Raw genomic sequence first — 26,718 nt, forward strand, 5'->3', positions numbered from 1 at the left:
AATATAAAATTCAGTAATTTTGCAAATTCAATTTCAAAATGAAGATTGCAACTTGAATGACCATGGAGAGCTTGTCTTTCAGATAACATTTGCTGCCAAAATAAACGCTATCTACTAACACAAGTCACTTTCAAAACAAGTTGCAAATGTTGAACAAAAAGACATCAGCAAAATTAGGGTATGTCAGATTCTATTCAATTCAGAATTTTTAACTGAATATTCTGGTGTCCAAACTTGATTCAAATATTACTGACTTTAAAGGTAAAAGTTCCATTGTTGACACATAATACTGCATTTAGATTGTAGCATACATGAAATTCTTTACTTTTGTCCACCGTAAGGCAGACAGTGTCATCAGTTTGCCCAGCGTCCCTCACAGAAATCTACAGCACTGGAGCCTGCTTAGCTTCCAAGATCAGACAATCCCAAGTGTATTCAGTTTATGTTAATAGCAATGTAATTAGCCAAATAATACAAAAGACCAGAGTTCACATCCCATCACAATAGTTTTTATTATTTTTTTAAAATCTAGAAATAAAATGCAAAGAAACATTTTAGGGAAGGACATCTACAAACATGAAACATTAATCTGGTTCTTTCTCTCTTTACTGGTGTCTAAAGTTGCAAATTTTCAGTACTAAAATTCTCATAGCAATTTCGGACAGCTAGTAAATTTCAGACAGCTCCTGGGAACACCAATGTACCAAGAAATAATTTCAATTTATATAAAGTTGACAGTTTCAAAATATAAATAATGGAGAAATTGTCCTGTGATATATTACTGCAAATCAACTGCATACTGCATCTTGTTTACACAAGAAAAGTGATAATCTTGGACATGTAGTCCTCAGTTCGGTATCTACAGTATAATTACCTTTATGATCTAAATTGAACTTTATCAATGCTACTTGAGGAGAAACATTTCAATTTACAGAAGGAGAGATTAATCTAGAAATGTAATTCCTGAAGGACATGATCATTTCATATTTAAATTCCCCAATGTCACCCTGATGTAGGTGAGATATTGGTTTGTCTTACGAGCTTCATTCCCTTGATTTAAATCATCTGGGGCCACCAGATGCGTCATTTCACTCAAGGCTGTGTAAAGCAGTAGTGAATAGTGGAAGAAATAGATAACCACCTCTCCCCACCCAAATGCAGAAAGTAAAAAGTGGCTATATTCAAAATTCTTTGACAAGAAAAGTGGAGATGAATGAAGAAACCGTCGAAATTGCCCCAAAGTGGATCACCAACCAACGAAGACAAACTCAAATGAGAACAATTAAGAAAAGAAAGTGTGGAAGAGTGAGGATTATTTGGGGGTGGGGTGGAGAGAGAACGAAAGGGTGAAGCAGTGCAGTAACGCGGGCGACAATTCTCAAACAGCCAGAACTCGGCACTTGCAGTCCCAGACGCTGGTGATGAGCCTGCGGGAACTGCCTGTCTGACGGAGTGCGGGGCCTCGAGTCCCCCCCCGCCCCCATCCTCCCTCTCCCTCCCTCCCGGACTCACCGTTCCATCCAGAACTCAACACCAAACTGCCCAAAGGCGCTGTCCAAGGGCCTGACCGACCAGAGAGTTCAGCCACTCTCATCGGGAAAGGCGAAACACAGCCTGGGCAAGAGAGCCCAGAGTTCGGGGCCGGGTAACTCAGGGGAGACCCGGGTAGCCCGAGCCACAAGAAACGCAGGGCAGCGAACAATGGGACAGCGGACCACCAACCCCTGCTGCCGTGCAGCTGTCCACCGCCCTCACCCAGCCGCCCACCGGCTGGAGTCCGAGCCTGCGTCGGGGGAAAGGCGACAGGCAGAAGCGGGACGGCCAGCGCGCGGACGGCGCGACCCATACAATCGGACACTTACCCTGTCACAACAGGCGCCATCTTCCACAAACTCTCGCCCAAACTCCAAACCTCGCGAGGCGTCCGGCCCGCAGCTCGTATTTCACCCCTTCCCAGGCCATGCTCCCTCCCCCTCCCAACAAACAAGTGTCTACCTCTCGCGAGATCCCATGCGGACCCACAACCCCGCCCCCAGAAGAGTGCAGGTGGATTGCAATGGGCACCGTGTGTGACTGGCAGTCCGATGACAATAACAGCGAGGTGTTGTGGAACGAGCGCATTGGAGTGAGCAGGATGGACGCGGTGGAGCCCCGTGCAGCCATCACAGACGCTTTGTGGTGAAGACGACGAGCGAAGGTCCTGCTGCCACTGGACCAATATCCGGGGCCATTCACCGATCTGCGGGGGTTTTTGGAGCTCGTCGTCTCAGTAGCTCCTACTGGACAGTTGCTGTCACACGACAAACATTCCGATCGAGTTCATGTTGCAATACTGTCCCTTTGCACTAATTTGTAGACTAATGGTCAGGATGCAACGATTCAAATTTTGCAACATAGAGCTCTTTTTACACAGACATTGAAAGCCGGTTTTTATCTGCCTTTCGAGCTCTGTGTGTAAAAAAAAAATCAAAGGGAGATTGGGGGAGGGGGAGTCCAGACTTATCTGTCTTCGATCCGCCAAGGTAGGTACTCTCAGCGGTGGAGCGTATCGATGCGGGACCTATCTAAAATGGACGACCCGTGTTGCCGGGTCGAAACGGCAAAAGAGGATGACGTCGTCATGTTGGGTCCAGAAAAGGTTCATAGTCAGTGGGGCGTAGAGCAAATGTCAGCACCGCCTGTGTGAATCAGATTTGGTGCGTCTGGACACAAGGGTTTGCAGTCTCGTAGATTTTATTCACACACAATTTGTAGAATAGCCTAGGAAAATGTGAAACAGTACACAATTTACTGCCCCTATGTCTTCTGTGCTAAAGGGGTTCTGAATCCAATTAGCCTTACAACTGCTGACTAAAGTTGGCAGGAGAAGCCTATCTCATGCATTAATTCATATTACAATTTGATCACCCATCATATCAACAATGGAAATGGTGGCACACATTTGTTGGCAGATAGCTACAGTTGCTATAATGCAAAACCATTCTGTAACCTCAATCTTGGCAGCCATGGCAACTGTATTTTTTAGGTTTGAATACCTATCAGTGAAAATTGCTAAAATCAACAAAAATAGTCAACCATTTATAAACTGCGCAAAGCATTATAACAATTTCCTATGCTCCTTTATAAACTGCGTGTTTGTGCTTTATCCCCATAAAATTTTCCCACATTCTTCTATAATTGTGATTGCTAGCCATTCTGTTCATTCCCGCCAAATCTGATGCTTTTCTCAACTCGACGTCCAACTTCTTATGCTTTGGGAAGCTGGTTTGCTGTATAAAAGGACTCGGGGAGCTGACTTTTTCTGTTATGTGTGAACAAGCAAGCCAACTTCCAAAGATGGGTCATGTATATGCCAATACCGCAGCTTTTCAGGGTAAAAGGGGCTATAGGAACACTATTTGAGTGTATTGTTGATTGAGGAATCATTAATGTCTATGATGCATTATAAATAGTATAGAAATTTAAATAGTTTGATGGCAGAATGAACATATCATTTGGACGACACTAAATATTAAAAAAATGATGTATCCTGGTGTGTGGTGGAAAGTGAGCTGACCAACTGCATCAAGGTCTGGTTTGGGGACACCAATATCCCTGAGTGTAAAGGCCTGCAAAAGGCAGTGGGCGCAGCCCAGGACATCACAGGCAAAACTCTCCCCATCATGGAGAAATCTACATGGAATGCTGCAATCAGAAAACAGTAGCAATCATGAAGGATTCACACCACCCAGCATATATCTGTCTTAACTATTGCCATCAGGAAAAAGGTATAGGTGCTACAAGACTCCCATCATCAGGTTCATGAACAGCTGCTACCCCTCCACCATCAGAGTCCTCAACAACAAACTCAATCAGGGACTTAATTAAGGACTCTTACTCTTGCATTTTATTCTCTCTGTATTGCACAGAGAGTTTGTTTTACATTTCTTTATTTGTTTTACATGTGTATGTTATGTACAGATGTTTTTTGCACTACAAATAAGTAGTAATTCTGCCTTGCCCACAGGAAAAATAATCTCAGGGATGTATGTACTCTGACAATAAATCTGAATCTGAAATCTGATTGTATTGAATTTCCAATATGTAATATAAATCAGGTTTATTTTTCAAATAAAATTTAGAGTTTTGGAGAAAGACTATCTTACTCAGAGATTTGAGAATAAAGGGGCTTTGAGAGAGAATGTTTGTCAGAGACCTGTTCTATGTTCCATTGGCCACATAAATATGCAGGGAATAGAAATATGGATCATGTGCAAGCAGTGGAGATTTAGTTTATTTTGGGCATCATGGTCAGCATGGATACGTGGGCCGAAGGGCCTGTCAATGTGCTGTACTGTTCAATGTTCTATTAGAGTTACTGAAAATGAGAAGGTTTGAGAGAATGTTTCAAACAATAAGGAACTGTGAGAATTAGGGGCTTTTGGAGTGATTATTTTAGCCAGATGATGAAAGTCTAAGAATGGGAGCTTTAGAAAATATATCAGTCAAAGAGAGTGAGAAATTGAGAAAATAGTAGAGGATTATGGAAATGAAGGCCATTAAGTGAGAATGGGTCAAATTAGGGGAACTGATAGATGTAGAAGAGAGGCAGGTCAACAAATATGAGATTCTGGGGAAAAACATAAAATTGGAGAAAATGAAAAATATAAGAGTGATGGATTGAAGAGGAATGGAATTGATAAATGAGAATTATATTAAAAATGAAACACAGTGTTAACATGATAATGAAAGTGAAGGAAAATGAAAACATGATTTTTGTGGAATGAATGAGAAGAATGCTTATTGAAGGAGCGGTGGGAGATCAAGAACTAGAATATGGTGGAGAATTAGAATTTGATAGATAACAAAAAATGAGAAACTAATAATATAGCACTTAAGACTGAGAGATTTAGTTTCTGAGATAACTACAGTTAAAAGTGGCAATGTCAGATTAAGAAGTATAGAACATAACAAACAGTTTAAAAAAACTGAGAATGAGGTGTTTGAGGAACAGTATGAAAAACAATAGGAATAATGCTACAGTTACATACCACACCATTTTTTAAGATTAACAATTTTAATGCACAGACATAGATGAATATCATCAGTTCTCTGTAGAATGTTGCTACCAACACAACAAATGATCTGATCTTGCTTTCAACATTTTATTTGTGGCAATGCATCCTTGCATTCACTAGGCCCATTTTGTATAATTAAAGGCTCAAAATGTAAAGATTCAATATTTTGGAACAAGGAACCAAATGATGACCATTCTGCCTCTCAAAGAAGTATTGCCATTCAAGGTCGATTGCTATCCTAACTTGTTTTTTTTTTACCTCATGTCTAGCAAACATCTATTCATCTTAGGTTTAAAATGATAAAATGACAAGTGATGTACTTTGGTAAGCTACACCAGAGCTGGACTTACACAGTAAATGAATGGGCCCTAGCGAGTGTGGTAGAATAGAGATTCTTAAGGATAGAGGTACATAGTTCCTTGAAAATGGTGACACAGATATGAGAGACTGGATAACCTGCTGCTTTTATCCCTGGAGCATGAGCTGATAGGTGACCTTTGAGAGGGTGATCTTATAAAATCCTGAAGGGCATAAATAAAGTGGATGGGGATGGTCTTTTTCCTATTGTGGGGGAGTTGAAAACCTGAGGCATAGGTTTAAGGTAGGAGGAAAAGATTTAAAAAGGACCAAAAGGGATTTTTTTTCAGACGGTAATAAGTATGTGGAACAAGGTCCCAGAGGAAGTGGAAGAATCATGAACAAGTACAAGATTTAAAAGTCATTTAAATACAAGAATAGAAAATATTTTGAGGGATATAGGCCAAATGTAGGCAAATGGGACTATCTCAGGTAGGCTACTTGGCAGGCATAAAAAAAGTTGGGCCAAATACCCCGTTTCCATGCTCTCTAACTAAGACTGGTAAATGCACTTTTCATTGTGTCGAAAGTTCAACATCTCCCATATTTTTGAATGGTTCTTCAAATTAGCTCTGATACTGTACAATTATCCACCAGCAAAAATTCATTTTAAAATCTATCAAATCATCCACTTACATGTTGGATTCCAAGAAGTAAAAACAAAGCAAATTAAATAAAACAGAAATTCTGAAAATACTCAACGGATCTTGGAGAGAGGAACAAAATGCTCCAATTTAATGACATTTCATCAAATTGTCAAATCTCTGAGTTTTAATGAAAGGTTATCAGCCTGAAATGTTAACTGTTCAGGATTGGTACCTGGCCTGCTGAGTAGTTCCAGCGAGTTTGAATGACCATAACTCCTGTTCTCATTTTTAATATTTTAAAGTAGCTGAGATAGCTTGGTAGCTTCAAGAAGATACCTTAAATTGGCTGGATGGGTGTAAAATGGCAAATAACCTGGCAAATAAAGCAGTGTGAAGGATAAACAAAGAAGTTGGGCAAAATGCTCAGATATTAAAGAGTTTAAAGGAAGAGAAGGACATAGAAGTGTGCGCCCAAAGATAGTAAGTAGATAAAGTGATGGAGTGGGCACACTTGGCTTTCTTGAGTTAGATGTAGAATATGAAAGTAGAATATTGAATAGTATAATACACACCCTTTCCAGGTCGTCCAGGAAGAATGTGATGGCACTAGAGAGTACCAATGATCTCTCACAATAGTCAATCACTCCATCCCTCGCCCTTGGATATTAGTACCCAAATAAGGTACTAATATTCCAGCCAGCCAAAAGTCAACAGCAAATCATGTCCACAGTATACACTCATCCCTCCTAAATGTCAATGTAACTTCTTGCTGCTAGTTGTTCTCCCATCCAATTCCAGGACCATTTTCCTGTATGATACTACTTGCTGTGGCAGGCTCTCAGCTGAAGTAATTGATGCACCAGGGAATGGCCACATGCTGTGCCCTTTACAGTGTCCAATAATCTTTAGGCCAATGATTTTTCATCAACTTTCTGAGGTCTGATCTGAAATATAATGATGAGATATTAGCTCTCTTACTTTGTCTAATGTTTTGGTTAATTTTCATTTTCACTTTTTATTATGTAATATTTATATTTTTTAGAAGAGAGCTACATTTGCAAAGTGGAGCACTTGTCAAAACACAGGAAAAATGAAAATTAATCTATCAATTCATACCAACTACTTAAATAGCATTTCTGTAATGTTATTGTAATATTAGAGCAATATATCATTTTCTTCTTTGGCTTGGCTTCACAGACGAAGATTTATGGAGGGGGTAAATGTCCACGTCAGCTGCAGGCTCGTTTGTGGCTGACAAGTCTGATGCGGGACAGGCAGACACGGTTGCAGCGGTTGCAGGGGAAAATTGTTGGTTGGGGTTGGGTGTTGGGTTTTTCCTCCTTTGTCTTTTGTCAGTGAGGTGGGCTCTGCGGTCTTCTTCAAAGGAGGTTGCTGCCCTCCGAACTGTGAGGCGTCAAGATGCACGGTTTGAGGCGATATAAGCCCACTGGTGGTGGTCAATGTGGCAGGCGCCAAGAGATTTCTTTAGGCAGTCCTTGTACCTCTTCTTTGGTGCACCTCTGACACAATGGCCAGTGGAGACAATGTTATTGTAATGATACAGAATTTACAAGTCTTTCTCTGTGTTATTTGCTTTGTACTGGTCAATAGATCTGTCCAGTGGCAGAAAACTGATTTCACTGATGGATATGAGTTGAACTGCTTGTCTAAACTAAAAATGCTTAATACTAAATAAAAATTATTTAAATTTGTTCAGTAAAAACAATTGGAGTACTGTAATGCCCAGCTATCTCTCCACCACCTGCCAGATATGTACCAGAAATTGAAACAGGGCATGGAGTTAGAGTGTTACTCCTTGGTTACTTAGCATCCTGTAACTGTGAGCAACAATTTCTACCAGTCCCAAAAAAGGTAACCCAGGGCAATCATTGGATCTCTTCTCTGGCATACTGAATGATCAAAACTGAAAAACGTGGACAAGCAATGAAACAACAACTCCTGCAGGGAATAAAATTGGGTATGCAATTTCTAATACTGTGTTAAAATAAGTAAATGCGAGCATAATGGCCTAAACTGTGACATGGCCAAAATATTTATTAACGTGGCTTTGTAGTTTTGTCTGATATCCCCAGGTCTAAGGCATAATCTGAAGGAAAATAGGCTTGCACAAAGAATCTCACTGTTAGACCTTTTCTCCACAATCCCCCTGATCCTGAGGAAGACAGAGGATTGGCGATGTTGGTCAGCAAAGATGGGAGTAATGGGGGAGAAGAGGGTCACGGGGGAAAGCATCACTGGGAAATGTAAAATGCAATTGTGTACAGTGAACAGTGGAAGTAATGCATCACTGGGAGGAAGGAATTACAGTGAAATAGATGATGGTGGTCAAAAGATTATTGATTTAGAGGAGGGTATCACGTGAAAGAGATCAAAATGAGGATGTGATCAGAAAGGTTGGAGCTTTTGTCAGCGAGACAATCCCTGGGAAAGGTTGGCCATGTAAACAGTTGAGGGAATGGATTCGTGAGGGAGAAGATTGGGGAAGAGGTGATTAATTAGGGCAATATTATTGGGAAGGGTTTCATTTAGTGTTTGTAGGGGAAATGATCAGGAAATGGTTCTGATTGTGTGTCACCAGCCCAGATAAGATTGGTAATTTTATGTAAGGCAGAATAAACCTACATTATTCAGTGTGCTAGATTTCAGATTTATTGTCAGAGTACATACTGTACATCACATCTCATACAACCTTGAGATTCTTTTTCCCATGGGCATGGCAGAACTACCACTAATTGGCAGTGCAAAAAAAAGTGTACACAGCATAAACATGTAAACAAACAAAGAACTGTAAACAGATAATGAATATAAACCGCGCAATGCAGAGAGAACAAAAAGAAAATCAATAAAGTGCACAAGTAAGAGTCCTTAAATCAGTCTGATTGAGTTTGTCATTGAGGAGTCTGATGGTGGAGGGGTAACAGCTGTTCCTTAACCTGGTGGTGCGAGTCTTGTGGCACCTTGACCTTTTTCCTGATGGCAACAGTGAGAACAGAGAGTGTGCTGGGTGGTGTGGGTCTTTGATGATTGCTGCTGCTTTTCAACGACAGCATTCCCTGTAGATGTACTCAATAGTGGGGAGGGTTTTGCCTGTGATGTCCTGGGGTGTGTCCACTACCTTTTGGAGGGCTTATGGGTATTGGTGTCCCCATATCAAATCATGACACAGCTGGTCAGCACACTTTCCACCACACCTCTAGAAATTTGCCAAGGTTTCTGATGTCATACCAAACCTCCGCAAACACCTGAGGAAGTAGAGGTGCTGACATGCTTTCTTCACGATGCCATTGGTGTGTTGGTTTCATGAAAGATCCTCTGAGACAGTGACTCCAAGAACTTAAAATTTCTCACCCTCTCCACCTCTGACCCCCCCCAATGGTCACTGGACTGTATACCTTTGACTTTCCTTTCCTGAAGTCAACAATCAGCTCCTTAGTTTTGGTGACACTGAGTGCGAGGTTGTTGTGCACCATTCAGCCAAGTTTTCAATCTCCATCCTTTATACTGACTCCTCCCTTTCCTTTATACAACCCACTACCATGGTATCATTGGAAAATTTATAGATGGTGTTATTGTCATACTGAGCCACACAGTCCTAGCTGTAAAGTGAGTAGAGCAGGGGGCTAAGAACACACCCCTGTAGTGCTTCAGTACTGATGGAAATTGTGGAGGAGATTTTCTTACAATCTTCACTGGTTGTGGTCTGGAGGTGAGGAAATCCATGATCCAATTACACAGTGGGGTGTTAACTCCCAGGTCTTGGAGTTTTCTGATCAGTTTTGAGGGGATGATGGTGTTAGTTCCAGGGTCTTTGAGAACCTTGCCTGTGCAGTACAATTTTGTACAAGTGACATCAAAATGCATGTTACATGTCACATGTGCCCAGTGGCGTTCATGTATTAACATATTGTAGCCATGTATTTTATCCTAATATAATGGAGATCCACTTCCAATGCAAGAAGTACAGTTTACATTAAACAATCAAATTTCTTTTTGTGGATAGAATTTATATGCAGAATCTGATAATTTATCATTTAAAAAATGGTGGAAACCAAAGCTACCCTAAAGTGACTATGAAAGAATTGTTGATTCTTCAGCACCAATATTTTTTCAACCCATCTTAGATTATAATAAAAATACAAGGAAGTAAAATATATTACATTTACACAAATGTATTATTTTCCTATAGACAAATGCGTATATATTTCTTTTCTCAAAAGGTGCATCGATGTTTTATAATCAGAAGGTACATTTAGAACTGGTCCTCAGAGTTAGATGCAAAATTCTCCTCACTTAGGTAGCTGTTTCAAGTCTGTTCATACAAAAACAAAAACAACACTTCTAAAAGAATTTGTGTACTTTGTTCTTGCATACTTCAAAACAGGAAAACCACAAACACTGAACACTGTTAATATTGGTATTAAATTAAAATGCTGTCTGAGAATATAAGAACATTTGGGGTAGAAAATACAATATCTAGGTCATGCAGCATCCATGGAAAGCAAAAGGCAAGTTTAGGTTTTGAGTCTGACCCCCTACTTCAGATGTGCTTTTTTAGGCCCAAACATCAAACCTCCTTTTGCTTTCCATATATGTCATATGACCTGCTGAGTTTCTTCAGCAATTTTGTTTACTGCACTGGACACCAGCATCTGCAGATTTCTTGTTTTTTGCCAATTCTTCAGATATAATACTGACAGAAACTACATCAGCAACAGGATGTTGAATTTGTGCAGCGATCTCTCCTATTGCTACATTTCTAAGGTGGACACCTAAAACAGATGTTAGTCTTAGCGAATGCTACTAAAAATGGACCTTGTCTGCATCAAAATAAACAGGATTAATATTCTCTTCACTTCCATTATGTTCTTCATAATACTGTGATTTTGAATAAGGTATTATAAATGCTATCATATTCCAACATGCAAAGAGTTCAAAAATGTTGCAAGTTAATTTCTAGGTGTCTAGGTTCCACAGAACTATAGATGATTGAATAACTTAATGTATCGATCATATATAGTAAGATATGTCAAAAAAAATTCCTTCTGTAATTTCACTGGCATGCATATGGGATTTTACTCCAGAATTTTGCAGTCTAAAGTAAGTAATGGGTAAACACCTGTCCTCTCAGAATGTACCTGTGTAGCTACTAATCTGGCAAAAAATTGAAGTGTCCAATTTGATGAGTTCGCAAATACAGTATACAGCTGTTGTAATAGGAAATTACCAGGGACTCTGCAGTCTGCTTTAAACAATGCCACATGGCACATGCTATTAGTTCTGGATCACTGGTGTCCCTACACCACCATCTGCTGAGGTCAGAGCATGTGTTAGTTTGGCGTCAGTCTGCAGACACATAGTGTTGTGTGTGCACTGGACCAAATATTATACTTCCATATTAATACATTAGTTCTGTTTTCAGTCTAAAGATAAAATTGTAAATCCTGAATTTCATTTAAATCATTGTGCATTTGAAGAGGCTAAAATTGAACATTTTTATCATATACCAACTTATTGTAGAAGAAGCAGCATTATATTTGGTTAGGGAAATAAAACAACTTTTGAGGTCTAGAAATCTAACGAATTCCATGCTTTTACAAAACCAAACGATACAGAGGCTTTTGCAATTAATTTAATTGTCACATGTTGAGGTAGTCTAAAGTGGTTGTGCATTATAAGAACCTCTTTCATGCCCCTGAATTAACAGACATATTCCATATATTGTGAAGGATATAATTTTTCTAATGTGAAGGCTTATTATTACAATGGTGAATTGTTTTTGCGACTACAGCCAGAGATTTATAAGTGCTCTTGTCATTATGCCTCCAGCATGAAATAGCAGTGTAATATTCTTATTTATATGCAATTTGACAAAATGATTTATGTGAAATTTTGAAACTGTATTAGACTGAAATATTGAAAGCTATGAATCTCAGGCAATCAAAACAAAATAGATTAAATAAGCAATCTCATAAAATTTGATATACTTTGACAAAGACAGAAAGGAATATTATAACTATCTCAATCAGACAAATTGAAAGAAGTCATAGCAGTTCCGAATGGGTGGTGCAACTGCACATGTTACACTTGTACAGCAATCTGTGCAAGCCTGAAGTAGACAGATGGACAGACAAAAGGAAACGAAAGAAAGAGATTTAAACTGCATAGTGAGAGAGGGTCATAATAACACGAACAAAGGGGAAAAAGCAGACAGCGACAGGCCAAAGTAAAAAAAAACGTCTTCCAATGGAAATTTCAGGAATGGATATGTGTATTTTACCGTCATGCCTCGAAAGTGAAAAGGGAATTTAGCATTTTTTACAACTCTCCAATGTAATTTTTCCCTGAGGAGTTTTTGTTTGGTAGAATGCATGTCAAAAAGTTAAAGCTTTCGAGTTTCAGTTAAAAGTTGTTTGGGAGGCTTGGAGTGTATGTTCTCCACAGAAAAATTACCAGGCTAATTCATGCCACAATTTCCCTAACGACCTGAAAAGATCTGTAAATTCTTCATCAGTTTTATTTTGCAGCCAGAACCCAGCACTGTGCAATGCAGTGTGTGTTTAGGACGGGTAGCTCATCACCTGTTTAAATTCATGGCCTGGGGTACATCACAACAATTAAAGCAACATCTTGCATTATATAACAGTTTCAATTTAGTGAAATGTCCTAAAATGCAATTTGATGCTAACCCATTTAAAAATGAGTAGTTATTACAGAAAAAAAAGATGTAAATGGCATTATGACAACAAAATATAGAAGAAAGAAAGTTAGGCCTCTTTGACAGTCAACATATCCAAATTTAGGAAAAAGAAATGTTGATTCGCTGTTGCTAATGGAGAAAACTTCATACCTCTCCAATCAATAGAAATCAGTTGAAAGCATATACACCAACCCTCCTCTGAAATTTGCTTCTCTTTTTGATATTTAGTAATCTACTACAATTTTTTTTTCTGTTCTTTGTGCTAAAGATACAGTTCAGTCACCAAGGTTATCATGACGAGAGTATCTATGTATTACCAAACTGTTCCAATTTATTTTACCTTTGATCAGCTACATTTTAACTAGAGGTGATTAAAAACTCTCTTTCATTTTATTATTTACTGAACTTTAGGAGACTGCCATTATTGCGATTTACATTTTACCAGTCATAAAGATTTCACAGTGAAGCTAATTAAGGTTCAGAAGAGAATACAGAATATTTTGATATTGGAAATTTAATTTAAAAATAGGGGTATTATAAAATAGAACCATTTAGAATATATGACAACTTAAGTAAGAATGAGAAGAAAAATACTTACATTGACAAAAACAAACTTGATTACATGATGATCTGATAGTGTCAACTTCATCAATTGGCAAAGCAAAGCAGTTTTCTGTGGTGTGAGAGAAATATATAATCATTGCTAAGAATGCAGAATAACACAGAAGCAGCATATTTTCAGCTATGTGCACCCACACAGAGGCTATCTCCATATCTTTGCAGGGAGCAGGCAGCTGGAGAGAGAAAAAAGCAGGTCTTTTCTGCCAATTTATCGAAGTTCTGGCTCTTATATAAAAAAAAGTGACATGGATTAGGAATGCTGAATGTCCTCCATCTGGGCCCCGGTAATTGTTTTTCTAATTCTATAACTTTACTTTCCCAGAGGAGGACTGAATCAGAACCGCGGAAGTCACTTACTTGGGGAGGGTAGCTCTTGTTCCTCTTAACCCTTCCTTAATTTAAAAGGTTTTTTTTGCTGGTTATTATGCATAATGGGCTGCAAATTTGTAGAAGGATACCAACATGAATTAAGTTACCTAATCCATGTATTTACGTGAACTATATTCCCCTAAGAGATCTAAAAAAATAGGCCCCATGAATTTAAATTTGGTCCCTGTGCTTGACTGCTAAATTGGTGGAATTTGTGCCTGTACTATGCAAAAAGAATTCCAATACTTTCCAGTTTATGCCTGAATATTAAATGCTAAGCAAATTTAATTTATTCAAATACAACCATTATTTTGAATATTTTAAGAATGGTGCATTCGCCCTGAATCCTTTAACCTCTTAGATCTAGGTTCAAAGCATTGGAGTGAAATCCTATGATCTTTGTTGTTTGTGACTCATTAACTTGAAATTGATTTTTGTTGTCACAATGCCTCCAACTCCCATAACTACCTGGATTACACCGCTCACATCCTATCCCTTGCAAAGATTCCATTCCCTTCTGTCAATTTCTCTGTCTCCATCACATCTGTTCCCAAAATGAGGTCTTCCAGTCCAGATCTTCTAAAATGTCTGCCTTCTTCCACAAACATGGTTCTGTAGACACTGTGGTTGAAGTAAAAACACAAAAAGCTAGAGAAGCTCAGCAGGTCAAACAGGGTCCTTTATAAAGCAAAGGCAAAGATACAGAATCGACGTTTCGGGCTTGAGCCCTTCATCAAAACATCCAAACAAGAGTAGGAATGGGGGAGGGGGGTTGTGTGGAAAAGGCAGGAGATGATAGGTGGAGAATGTACGGTTTGTTTCATTGTGAGTTATTTATGGAAGTCCAACGCTGCAATGTTTTGACTCAATTTCTGTGGAGAAAGTCACGAACAGCAAAGATCATAGGATTTCACTCCAACATTATCAACTCAGCCCTCACCCACAACTCCTCCATTTCCTTGGCCCCCTCTGCCCCCAGATACAAAAAACATAGAATCCCCTTCATCCTCAGCTTCCTCCCCACCAGCCTTTGTGTTCAACACATCATCCGCCAGAATTTCCGGCACTTACAGGACCCCACCACCTGACACATTTTTCTCTCTCTTGGCCTTCCGCAGAGACCACTTGCTCTGCAATTCCCTCCTGCACTCATCCCTCCCACCTATAGCGCCCCGGCACCTTCCCCGTGCCCACAGGAGGTGCAACATGTGCCCACACCTCCTTCTTCACCATGGTCCAGGGCCTCAAACTGGCCTTCCACATGAAGCAACACTTGTACATCCCAAGGACTTATCTACTGCAGCCTTTGTGGCATTGTCTACATCAGAGAGACCAATCATGGACTGGGAGATTGCTTCGCTCAGCACCTCCACTCTGTTCGCAACCACAGTGACCTCCCAGTGGCCAACCATTTCAATTCCGGGTCACACTTCTGCGCTCACATGTCTGTCCATGCCCTGTGTACTGTTCCTCTGACTACCGGCAGTTTGGAGGAACAACATCTTACTTTCCATCTGGGCACCCTCCAGCCACATGGCATGTACATTGATTTCACTGGCTTCCACTAAACCTGCTTTCCTTCTCTTCCTCTCCCCCCTCCCCCTTTCCCTATCTTTCCAGTTCTTTCACCTACTAGCCCTACCATTCCCCTTTCCTTCATTGCTTCTTCCCTTCCCTCCTTTCTCCACCTATCATCTCCTGCCTTTTCCACACAACCCCCCTCCCCCCATTCCTACTCTTGTTTGGATGTTTTGATGAAGGGCTCAAGCCCGAAACGTCGATTCTGTATCTTTGCCTTTGCTTTATAAAGGACCCTGTTTGACCTGCTGAGCTTCTCTAGCTTTTTGTGTTTTTACTTCAACCACAGTGTCTACAGAACCCTGTAAAATGTCTGTTAAAGCTGCTTACAACTAGGACATAAGTAACTAGATATGGGATAAATATAATCTAAATCTATTTTTTGTCTTTTTTTTAATGTGTGAATCATGCATAAAAGCACTTTGAGGCTGTTCTGAAGCTCTAATTTCTTACTCGAGCCACCTAAAGGGAAATTGGAATGGCATCCTTTGTTGCAAATCACCCTGACACTTTCCTATCATATAATCCACATCATGAATGCATTTTAAAATTATTTAACCACAGAAATTGAGTCAAAACATTGCAGCGTTGGACTTCCATAAATAACTCACAATGAAACAAAGCATACATCACGCTGAAATTAGTGAATTGTGTGTGAATTGAAGAGAACTTAAACACAATCTGCTGGAGATTCATAGTGGGTCAAACAGTACCATTGAAGGCTGGAACCCTTCATCAAGACTTTAATTGAAGAGTCTTCCTCTGCTGGGACATCCTTTGAGTAACTGCTTCCCCTGGAATATATGTTAAAATAAAAGCCAATCTATACCCCAAAAATCCAAATACTGTGGGAGTCTGTTAACCACTGAATGTGTTCAACTGAGGACTATCTGTGGGTCTGTTGCTCACATTGCTCACCTGTAGTCTTGGGCACAATTAGCTTGCTACATTCACTAGGGAGGGGGGAGGGGACTAATGCACTGTTAATTCCTTTCTTTTACCTGTCTCTCTGCATCACTGTCATGGAGAAATCTTTTTAAAAGTGGTGATGCACTTGGGCCAGATGCAAATGGTGTTGGCCAGCAATGGTGAATTCTGCACGTTTAATTTGAACACCTTTAAATGGGAGAAAGCTATGGCATTTCTTTTGAATAAATATGCCTCGTTTTCACTTTTTTTCTGACCTGATTGCCAATAAACATTACACACATCAATTTAGTTCACAAATTAAGTCTGAAGTTCAATTTCTAGATGTATGACATAGAAATTCTTTCACAGATTTCAAAAAAGGTAGTATAGAGTTGAAACACACAACAAAGTTATTTTGTGCACATTTCTGGGTGCCTAGGCATCTCTTGGAAAGTTCGACTTCTGACTTTTCGATTGGATCCACATTTCCCTGATCATCTTATTACGTGCTCCCATTTTCAGTCCATTTTCATTTGTGTGGACTGTCACTTTAAGAGAACAGATTTAACAAAACTCTGCAGACTTTGGAGTGTCTGTGAAACTGACTGCAGGTTGAAGACAGCTTGTTCCTAAATTGGATATATTTGAAGAGAAGCAAGGCAGTGTCCCTAAAGCCCAGGTGCAAAGACAATGTGACCAATAGATTAAGACTGAGTACTCAGTTTTGCTCAGGGGCCATTTTTAAGGTGACAGCACATGAGCAAACAGCTCTTAGAAAAAATACTGAGCTGGATTGGCCTCAAGTGTGGTTATAGAAAATCTGTCTGATTTTCTCCTGTCCGTGATAGAGGATTGAGAATACAACACTGTGACCAAAAGAGTGAAGGTCACTTTTGTTCATCTGACCCACAGAAAGGGTTCTGAAGGCAGAAGAAATACTGTGCTTGCATAGTGATCAGTGTGAGGGCCACCTGAGTTTGGCTGATCTATGGAAAGGGTTCTGGAGGCTTTGTGAGCATAATTTGCTTCGTGTCCCCTATGTGAAAGAAGAGGGGAGTTTTAGTTGGCACTCATCTATAAAGGGCATTTCTCTGGAAGCACCTCAACAAGGGTTTTGTGAATTATAAACATTCTGTCACCCCTGGTCTTTTCAACCACTTCATGAACTGCTAATTTCATCTAAAGCCTGTGTGCCTCATCCATCTAAGCAAGGCCTGGATGTCACATCCATTTAAAGGCTGAGTGTCACATCAGTTTCAAACCTATGTGTCATCACTGAATTTCTGAAACTGAACTTTGAACTTTAAACTGCCTTTCGAGAATTGTGCCTTGAGTTATAGTGGCTTAGGGTATTCCACACACACACACCAGTATATTTGCAAATAGTTGGGGGTTAAGTTTAGATAAGTGTAGATAAATTTAGATAAGTTAAATAAATTAGATAAAGTGCTATATTTTTGTTTATTGATATTAAAAATTTTATTTTAAAAAATAACACTGTCTGAACTAATTTCTTTTGCTGCTGTCTGGTATGTAACTTATATGCTCGTGTGGAACTCCCCCAAATGATATAACAGGTGCAACAGCAAAATTCATCTACAATATAATTTTCCATTTCAATGATCTTATTTATCACAAAAGAGGCCTAAAAATGTTGCTGTTTAATGGCCAACATATAAACGGCATGTTTTGCCCCTCCAGACATCTGTGATCTTTGATCTGAAATACAGTCTCACACCTGTATCACCATAACCATTTTAGCTTTGGAGATCACTTGCAAGTTGCCTGTCTTAGGGTCGTTATAGGCAGCTGAGGATGATAATCTTAGGGAACTCACTCAAACTCCACATTCAAGGAGATGAGACTTCATTTCTTTTTTTTCTTCAGCCCGTGAAGGCAGCCAAAGCAGTAATACAGAGTTGTCAAAATTGCGGAACTTTCATTCCTTCAGAAATTGCATTCATTTCCTAACTGAGACCTTCCTGGAAATCTCCTACCAGAAGCAAAATAAAATAGAAAATCCTGAAATTCTCAGCAGGTCATGCAGCATCTATGGAGAGAGAAAAACACAGGTAACATTTCAGCATAAGTGAAAAATAGCAGAAATCAGACATGTTTAAAATTGCAGAGAAGGCGGATGAATGAAAAGGACAAAGAGTGAGTCCTCTTGGAGACCAAGAGAATCTGAAGGACTGATCTTCTGTGAGAGAGCATGGTGAAGGTTTGTTATTTCCAACTGATATATCTGGAGGAGATGTCAACAAAAAGAGATAAATGAAAACACGTTGCTCTCTCCAACCCTCTTCATCTGTAACTTAAATGATGGTTGATTACCAAATTTTAATAAAGGCTTTCAACAGGAAACATTAACCCTGTATTTCTCTACAGATGCAGCCACCAGCAAAACATTTTCAACATTTTCTGTTTTCATTCTGGATTTTCAGTATCTTTTTTTTTCTCCCTGCCAGGAGCATCTGGCTGTCGTCCCTGGAGGATCTTTGAGCTTCCCTGCTCAAAGAACATGTATCCTGCAGGACTGGTTCATCAACAGCTAATACAGGTCTTCCTGGTCCTTTAGGAGCCCTCTCCTTTGCCCACACTCGTCAATGAAGCATAAATTAATTCATTAGCAAATTCTCATATGGCTGCAAAAACTTTGCTTGCATATTCTTTGTTGTATGTTTTATTTTCTTGGTTATGAAGATCACTCCTGTCAATTTCAGTGTGATGTTTCACCAGGAAGTTTAAACCTGCTGTTCTGTGAACCTTGCATGCAAAGTTTTGGATCTTTCTTATTACCAATAGCCTTAGGGTGACTTATGGTACAGTTTTAATATATTTAAAATGTAGTGGAGCAAGCTGTACCCCATATAATCAATTTTTAATTGTACTAGAGATGCTGTAAGGATAGCTCAAGTGAATAATAGAAATTAGTTTCAAAATTCCTTTATTGTAATAAAAACAGTGTAATATTACACAAATTACCTTTTGTCTGCAATAAGGCAGACAGATTAGCCATCAGCAGAAATTTCTGAATGCCTCTTACAGTCAGAGAAAGAGAAGCAAAAGAGAGTCCCCTCCAGAGTCACTGAGTGTCCATCGATCCATCTCCAGTCCTCCTGCAGCCTCCACAGTCACACAGACTCCAGTCCAAACCATCGGATTACCACCCAGCTTCAACATTAAGAATTAGTATTACAGTGTATCACTGAGGGGAGCTTTACTCTTTCCCATGATCTGATTGCAGCACCATAAATAGGGATCAAGTAGGGATCATAAATAGGGATCAATAAGGATCACGTAGGGATCATAAATAGGGATCAATAGGGATCATGTCTATTCTCAAACACTGACATCCACTAATGAGTATAACTTGAGGAAGTTAGTTTTCTGCCTGCTCAAAAATGATCAAATGTTTATTAGACAATTCATTTAAATCTACTCCAATTGATGTTTGATCTGCATGCTTTCAATTTATCTTAATCTTAGGAGAGTGTAAGAAGTATGCTAGCTCTTGCTTGTTTGGCAGACAATAGCGAGCGAGAGTCAAATGACATAAACCACAGGAAACTCAGTCATTACTAATTAAGTCTCTAGTGGGGAAACAGGGCGTTGATGTGAGAAAATATGGAAAGTACCCATGAAAAAAAATATAAGAAGCTGAAGTTAAATTCTAACAATTCAGCATTTACGATTACTATTTCTTTGCTGGTCACTTAGAGAAGTAAACAAAATAAAATTGTTTTCTTTTTAAATTTGAATTTTAAAAAGTGCGTAATTCAGATGAGATGGGAGAGCCAATAAAAATGAAACTGGAACAAGATAATTACTTGAATCTCAAGGTTATCTTCAGCTTTGAATTTATTTTTAGGATAATTTAATTCCTTCTTTCCATTTGCATGCATGATTGATTCAATGAAGAATTGGTAATGTAATAGAACATGTTGGCACTGTTAGTGGATTGGTATTCTGTGACGTGCACCATTTATTGATCCACAGTAATAAATCCAGAATAGAAGACTAATATTAAATATGGTGACCATAAAATTACATAAACTTTAATCTGGCTTACTAATTCTTTTGAGTGCCAATTACAGGACTGGAAGAAAGAGTTAAGCAGGATTATTCTTCATAAAAAAAGTTGCATTACTTTTATTTAAAATTTCAATACATTTGACAGAAAGCAGAGCTAGGATTTTACCATCTGATGAAGGTTTCCAGAAGAGTTCTGTACACCCATGTATATGTAATATATGTGTGTAATAAAATCCCTGCCACCACTCACAGATCAACAAAATTATAACTTTTCTCAAACTTCTATCTCTGCAAATCTCTTATCCCACCAATAATTTCTGACTAATCTTCTTCACTCTGTTCAGATTTAGTGTTGGTCCTGTGTTCTACCTTAGTTCTTCCTTAGTTAGAACTATACGTCAATTTTCCTTTCATTCCAAATTCTCTTCAATTATTTTCTCTCATAACTTTTCAAATTGACATTTATATTGTAAAAGTAACCATTTTGTGATTGTGAGAAAGGTAAGAAATTTTCTTTGCATTTTTTGGAAAAATATTAAGTATGCTTCATATCCAATTAAAACAGTATTGAATAATGAACACCTGCACATAGAAACATAGAAGATAGGAGCAGGAGTAGGTCATTACACCCTTCGAGCCTGCTCCGCCATTCAACGAGATCATGGCTGATCTTAAAGTTCAGTACCCCGTCCCCACCTTCTCTCCGTAACCTTTAATACCCTTATACTGAAGAAATATATCTAATTCCCTCTTAAATATATTTAATGAACCTGCCTCTACTGCCCTCTGTGGCAATGAATTCCACAGATTCACCACCCTCTGGGTAAAGAAATTCCTCCTCATCTCGGTCCTAAATGGTTTGCCTATTATCCTCAAACCATGGCCCCGGGTTCTGGATTTTCCCATCATTGGAAACATCCCATCTACATCCATTCTGTCCAGTCCTGCCAGAATTTTATATGTCTCTATGAGATCCCCTCTCAATCTTCTAAACTCCAGTGAGTACAATCCCAATTTGCACAATCTTTCCTCATAAGTCATTCCTGCCATTCCAGGTATCAGCCTGGTGAATCGCCTCTGCACTCCCTCCATTGCAAGAACATCCTTCCTTAGATAAGGTGACCAAAACTGCAGACAATACTCCAGGTGTGGTCTCACCAAGGCCCTGTACAGCTGCAGTAAGGTATCCTTGTTCCTATACTCAAACCCTCTCGATATGAAGGCCAACATACCATTTGCCTTTTTAACCACCTGCTGTACCTACATGCTCGGCTTCAGAGACTGGTGTACAAGTACCCCTAGGTCTCTCTGCACTTCCCCATCCCTTAATCTATTGCCATTCAAATAGTAATCTGCCCTCCGGTTTGTATTACCAAAGTGGATAACCTCACATTTATCCACATTGTAGTGCATTTGCCATGTATCTGCCCTGTCCCTCAATTTATCCAAATCACACTGGAGCTTCCTGACCCCCTCTTCCGTGCACACAACCCCTCCTAGCTTAGTGTCATCTCTCAAGTTTCCAGATTCCTATTAATGCAATCATCCATTCATGCATATCACAAGACAAAGGAACAGAAGCAGCTACTAGACCCATCGAGTCTGTTCCGTAAATCTACACTAAGCTACTCTACACTAGTTCTAATTTCCGGCCTTTTCCCCATATCCCTTGATGCCCTCAATAATGAGATACTTGTCTATTTCTTGTTTAAATACTCCCAGTGATCTGGCTTCCACTGCTGTAAGCGTTCCACAGATCCATGACCCTCTGGCTAAAGAAGTTAATAATTTCTGTTTTATATGGATAACCTCTAATTTTCAGACTATGATCCCTTGTCCTCGATTCACCCACCAAGGGAAACATCTTACCCACATCCATCCTATCTAAACCTTTCAAAATACAAAATGCCTCAATGAGATCTCTTCTCATTCTCCTATACTCCAATGGATACAACCCAAGAGCTGCCAAACACTCCTTGTACGTTAGCCCTTGCATTCCGGGCATCATCCTAGTAAATCTCCTCTGCACCCTCTCCAACAACATCACATCCTTTCTAAGATAGGGAGCCCAAAACTGCACACAGTACTCCAAATGAGGTCTCACCAGTGTCCCATAGAGCCTCATCAACACATCTTTACTCTTATACACTTGAAATGCATAGCATTCGCTTTCTTCAATACCAATTTCACCTGGTCATTTTAGGATTGAGTTTCAGAGGCACCAATAATGGAAACTGGTTCCTTCCCCAGAAGGTCTGAAGCCAACTAACCTTCAATACCATCTATTTAATAATTATTGGTGCTGTAAACACATTAAGTCTTGGTGCTTAGAATACAAGGAATATGATAAATCCTTGATAGGCATGTTTTTCTATTTGTGATAGTACAGATCTATCACCAATGTACATTGTGTATATAGTTACTGTATCTAGACTGTGCTTACAGCGATTGGCTGAGAGCTAAGCCACGCCTACTGTCTGGGCCTTAAAGGGTTGTGTCCCTAGCCAGGTCGGATCATTCCAGACTGGTCGGCCACCTGTGAAGAGCTCCTGTCTTTTGCTAATAAAAGCCTTGGTTTGGATCAACAAGTCTTTGGTTCTTTCGACGAGCTCTACACTATTTTTGTATAGTTTCTGTTGAAAAATAATCCACATCTATTTACAACTGAGCCAGAGCAAGAAATTTTATTTTTATTTGCTCCGCTGGACAAAGGGTAATTTGAAAGGTATTAAAATCTTGACTCCAGTCACTGTTTAGAAAATGATTTAAATGTGTTTAAAAGAAATTACAAATCACTGGAAATTTCATGTATATTAATCCTTTCTAATACTCCAATATTCCTTCATACTATAAAGATTGCAATGGGGAGATAATTTGTCACCAATAGCAAGGAGTTGAAACCAGTATCCTTGGAGAATTAAGCAAAACTATCAACAAATGAACCAACACATTTACTTCAGGCTAAATCCAGAATTTATAAATGACTGTGAAAGGATAATGATATTGTTTGGATTTGAAAACAATTAATTGTGATATTTGAAATGTATGACTAATAGAAATGGAACACTATAAGGAAGGCTAAATGTGATATTCTTTTGCCCTTTTTCACATGTACGAACTCAGTGCAATGATCATAGAATCAAACAAGACAAGAACTTCCACCCAATGTGGCTCCTGCCCTTTCCAAGCCTTGCTCAAGGGTTTCCCTCGCCTAGTAACCCCACTGTATCGTCACACAGATGTTAAACATATAGGGTTTTTAGACTGCCGGCGTGTAATGGCACAATCAACAAAATTACATAGGCTGTCTAAAAAGGAAAGTGCAGGAATTTTTAGTCAATTTCTTACCATGATTTATCCTGCAGAACCCCTATTACTTTTTGGGGGAAGCCTGTAGACTAAATTGCACCGCAAAACTCACTGATGTATTCAATGTCCAGCTGATGACGCGCTATTACGTGGGTATTTTAAATACCTCAATATCAGTACCACCAACCAAGCAGCCACGGTGTCTGGAACAAAGCACTGGACTGCTGCGGAGATCAATGTCTTCCTCAGGATGAAATTAATCAATACATTTAAGGATGCACCCACATTGGAGCTGGTGGTTCAGAAAATGAAGGAGAAGGGCCATCACGAGATAATACCCAGGTGATCAGCAAGCTTAAAAGCTTGTGCAAAAAAATTCACCAGGTGAATGACACCAACAGCAGAACCGGTAATGTTCACATGGATTGGCCCTATCTGAACCAATGCAGGGGCACCTGAAGCGCTAGTCACTCAGTGCACCCGATGTCTGTGAGAAATGCCAGAGGCCAACGGAGGTACAGAGAAACCTATTTCCACAGGCGTGGTGGACGAGGCAGATGAACAGAGTCTGTCAGAGATGGAAGCGACCACCAAACCTTGCTTGCCTCAGGAATGAATAGGTAAAACCCACACTCTTATGATCAACACACCTCACCATGTGCTTGGCATGGTGCTACATAAAGATCTATCAGTTCTCAGCTCTTTAGTGTGTGTTTTTGCTTATGGTGCTGGTTGGTCTCAGGCAGCATGTCCTCTTTAGTATATTAAGCTGGTACCTGTGAAGCTCCTGTTCTCGGCCAGCATGTGCTCCTTTGTATGAGAAACACAATGTGTTAATGCTGTCTGCCTTCCTATGCTTCCTAGAACTACCAACAAAGAAGAGATTTCGGCCAGGGTGATGTGCGAGGAGATGCTTCAAGCCATGGACAGGGATGACGAAGAGAGGGATCACAGACATCAAAAAGCTGAAAAACGTAGCCATGTGGAGGAAAGGTGGACTTTGACTAGCACGTTAAGCAACTTCCACTGTGAGATGCAAAATCAAAGCAGCGTCATGCAGGACATGGTGTGCTTGATTAAATTGTTGCATGGAATGCAGCAATCTTAAGCTCCCCCACAACCTGCTCCTATTCAGCATTATGCTGCATGCCCAATTCACCCCCAGAGCCATGTCATGTTTCATTCGCTGAACTGTGGGGACAAGATGCCCAGCATAGACCCGTCTTTAGATTCATACCATTCTTCTCCCAACTCAGTATCCCATACCAATGTCTCCCTTTTCAACGTGTATGTTCAGTAATTGCACAATAACATAGTTGCAGATGTATTGTAAGGGGTGTGAACAATTTGAGCATTATGGAGACTTGCACTAGATTCGCACAATATTGCAGTGTGAAATGCAGTTGTTCTTTCTTTGGCTTGGCTTCGCGGACGAAGATTTATGGAGGGGGTAAAAGTCCACGTCAGCTGCAGGCTCGTTTGTGGCTGACAAGTCCGATGCGGGACAGGCAGACACGGTTGCAGCGGCTGCAGGGGAAAATTGGTTGGTTGGGGTTGGGTGTTGGGTTTTTCCTCCTTAGCCTTTTGTCAGTGAGGTGGGCTCTGCGGTCTTCTTCAAAGGAGGTTGCTGCCCGCCAAACTGTGAGGCGCCAAGATGCACGGTTTGAGGCGATATCAGCCCACTGGCGGTGGTCAATGTGGCAGGCACCAAGAAATTTCTTTAGGCAGTCCTTGTACCTCTTCTTTGGTGCACCTCTGTCACGGTGGCCAGTGGAGAGCTCGCCATATAACACGATCTTGGGAAGGCGATGGTCCTCCATTCTGGAGACGTGACCCACCCAGCGCAGCTGGATCTTCAGCAGCGTGGACTCGATGCTGTCGACCTCTGCCATCTCGAGTACTTCGACGTTAGGGATGAAAGCGCTCCAATGGATGTTGAGGATGGAGCGGAGACAACGCTGGTGGAAGCGTTCTAGGAGCCGTAGGATCACAAGGTGATAGCTACACATTTTGAAAGATATATAATCTGCGGCAGGAAGTTTTGCTGTTTTGCACAGCATAATTTAAAATCATTCAATGGTTTGATAATAAAGGATTTTTATGGGGGAGTCACATGATGGAGTAGTGGCCGGTAGGAGAATACCAGCCCTCTCCAGAAAAGAAGAAATAAAGTGAAGAAAATACAAAGTTCAAGCACAAAACATAACAAATAAAAGATAAAGTTGTCGAGAAAAGAAAGAAAATGGCACTCAAGAAGGAAAAAGTAAAAACAACGGGAAAAAAAGAATGGGAAGGGAAAGGAGAAGGCCTTACATGAATGAAGAAACAGGGAGCCATCGTGAAGAAGAGAGCCTGTTCTCCAAGGTTGGTGATGACCCCGCAGAGTCGCGACTCACTCTGATCGCTGACTCTCTGAGCCAAACAAAAGCGCACAGTCCACTCACTAAGGAAAAGGAGAACACCAATGGGAGAGGGGCCTAGCTGAGGAGTGGGCAAACACAGCGCCGCCAGCTGAGGGATGCCCGACACCAGGGCTCCCAGCTGGAAGAAGAGGAAAATGACAGGAAAGGGAGTGACAGGAAAGAAGAGCAGCAACAGGAGGTCCAACAGACGAGTAGCCCAGAAGAAGAGGACCAACAGCAAGAAGCCAAGCAAGAAGAAGCCCATCAAAGTGAGGCAAGCAACTCATCAGGAAAGTCAGAAGAGACACAGATACAAGGAAGAGAAATGAAACTTATGGATGTATGGAGGAGGCAACACCCAAGGAAGAAGGAATACTCATATTATTCGAGTAGGCATAAAACATACTCAGGGATTGATATGTTTTTGTTGTCAGCCCATAATCAAGGGAGAGTTAGGAAAACTGAATATAAAGCTAGATTGCTATCTGATCATTCACCCCCTGTTATTAGCAATAGAACTGGAGGACATCCCACCAAGAACATATAGATGGAGGTTAAACTCCATGCTACTTAAAAGGCAGGAATTTAGAGAATTTATTGAACGCCAAATTAAAATGTACTTTGAAATAAATACGGAATCAGTGAAAGACAAATTTATATTATGGGATGCAATGAAAGCCTTCATTAGAGGGCAGATAATAAGTTACGTAACTAAGATGAAAGAGGACTATAATCGGAAAATAGAACAGTTGGAAAGGGAGATAGTAAGTACAGAA

General features: G+C 40.1%; 1 protein-coding gene and 1 long non-coding RNA gene across 3 annotated transcripts in view; one reads left to right on the forward strand and one right to left on the reverse strand.

The window, feature by feature from the left end:
* The window catches only part of rbpjb (recombination signal binding protein for immunoglobulin kappa J region b), a 141,816-nt gene extending 139,850 nt beyond the window's left edge, over positions 1–1,966 (reverse strand). The window contains exon 1 of one of the 2 annotated variants that reach the window (XM_069925020.1): positions 1,863–1,966. In XM_069925020.1, coding sequence (XP_069781121.1) covers positions 1,863–1,882 — 20 coding nt within the window. In that variant the 5' untranslated portion in view covers positions 1,883–1,966. Of the gene's footprint in view, positions 1–1,512; positions 1,698–1,862 lie in introns of those variants that run through there. The other variant, XM_069925021.1, reaches the window with a different exon arrangement.
* Positions 1,280–24,828, forward strand: LOC138757523 (uncharacterized). Its single transcript, XR_011353654.1, has 3 exons — positions 1,280–2,522; positions 18,084–18,268; positions 24,405–24,828. It is a non-coding gene; the product is annotated as an uncharacterized lncRNA (long non-coding RNA).
* Positions 24,829–26,718: the final 1,890 nt, after the last annotated feature.

Source organism: Narcine bancroftii, chromosome 3 (assembly GCF_036971445.1).
Source record: "Narcine bancroftii isolate sNarBan1 chromosome 3, sNarBan1.hap1, whole genome shotgun sequence".
In the NCBI taxonomy this organism is placed as follows: Eukaryota; Metazoa; Chordata; class Chondrichthyes; order Torpediniformes; family Narcinidae; genus Narcine; species Narcine bancroftii.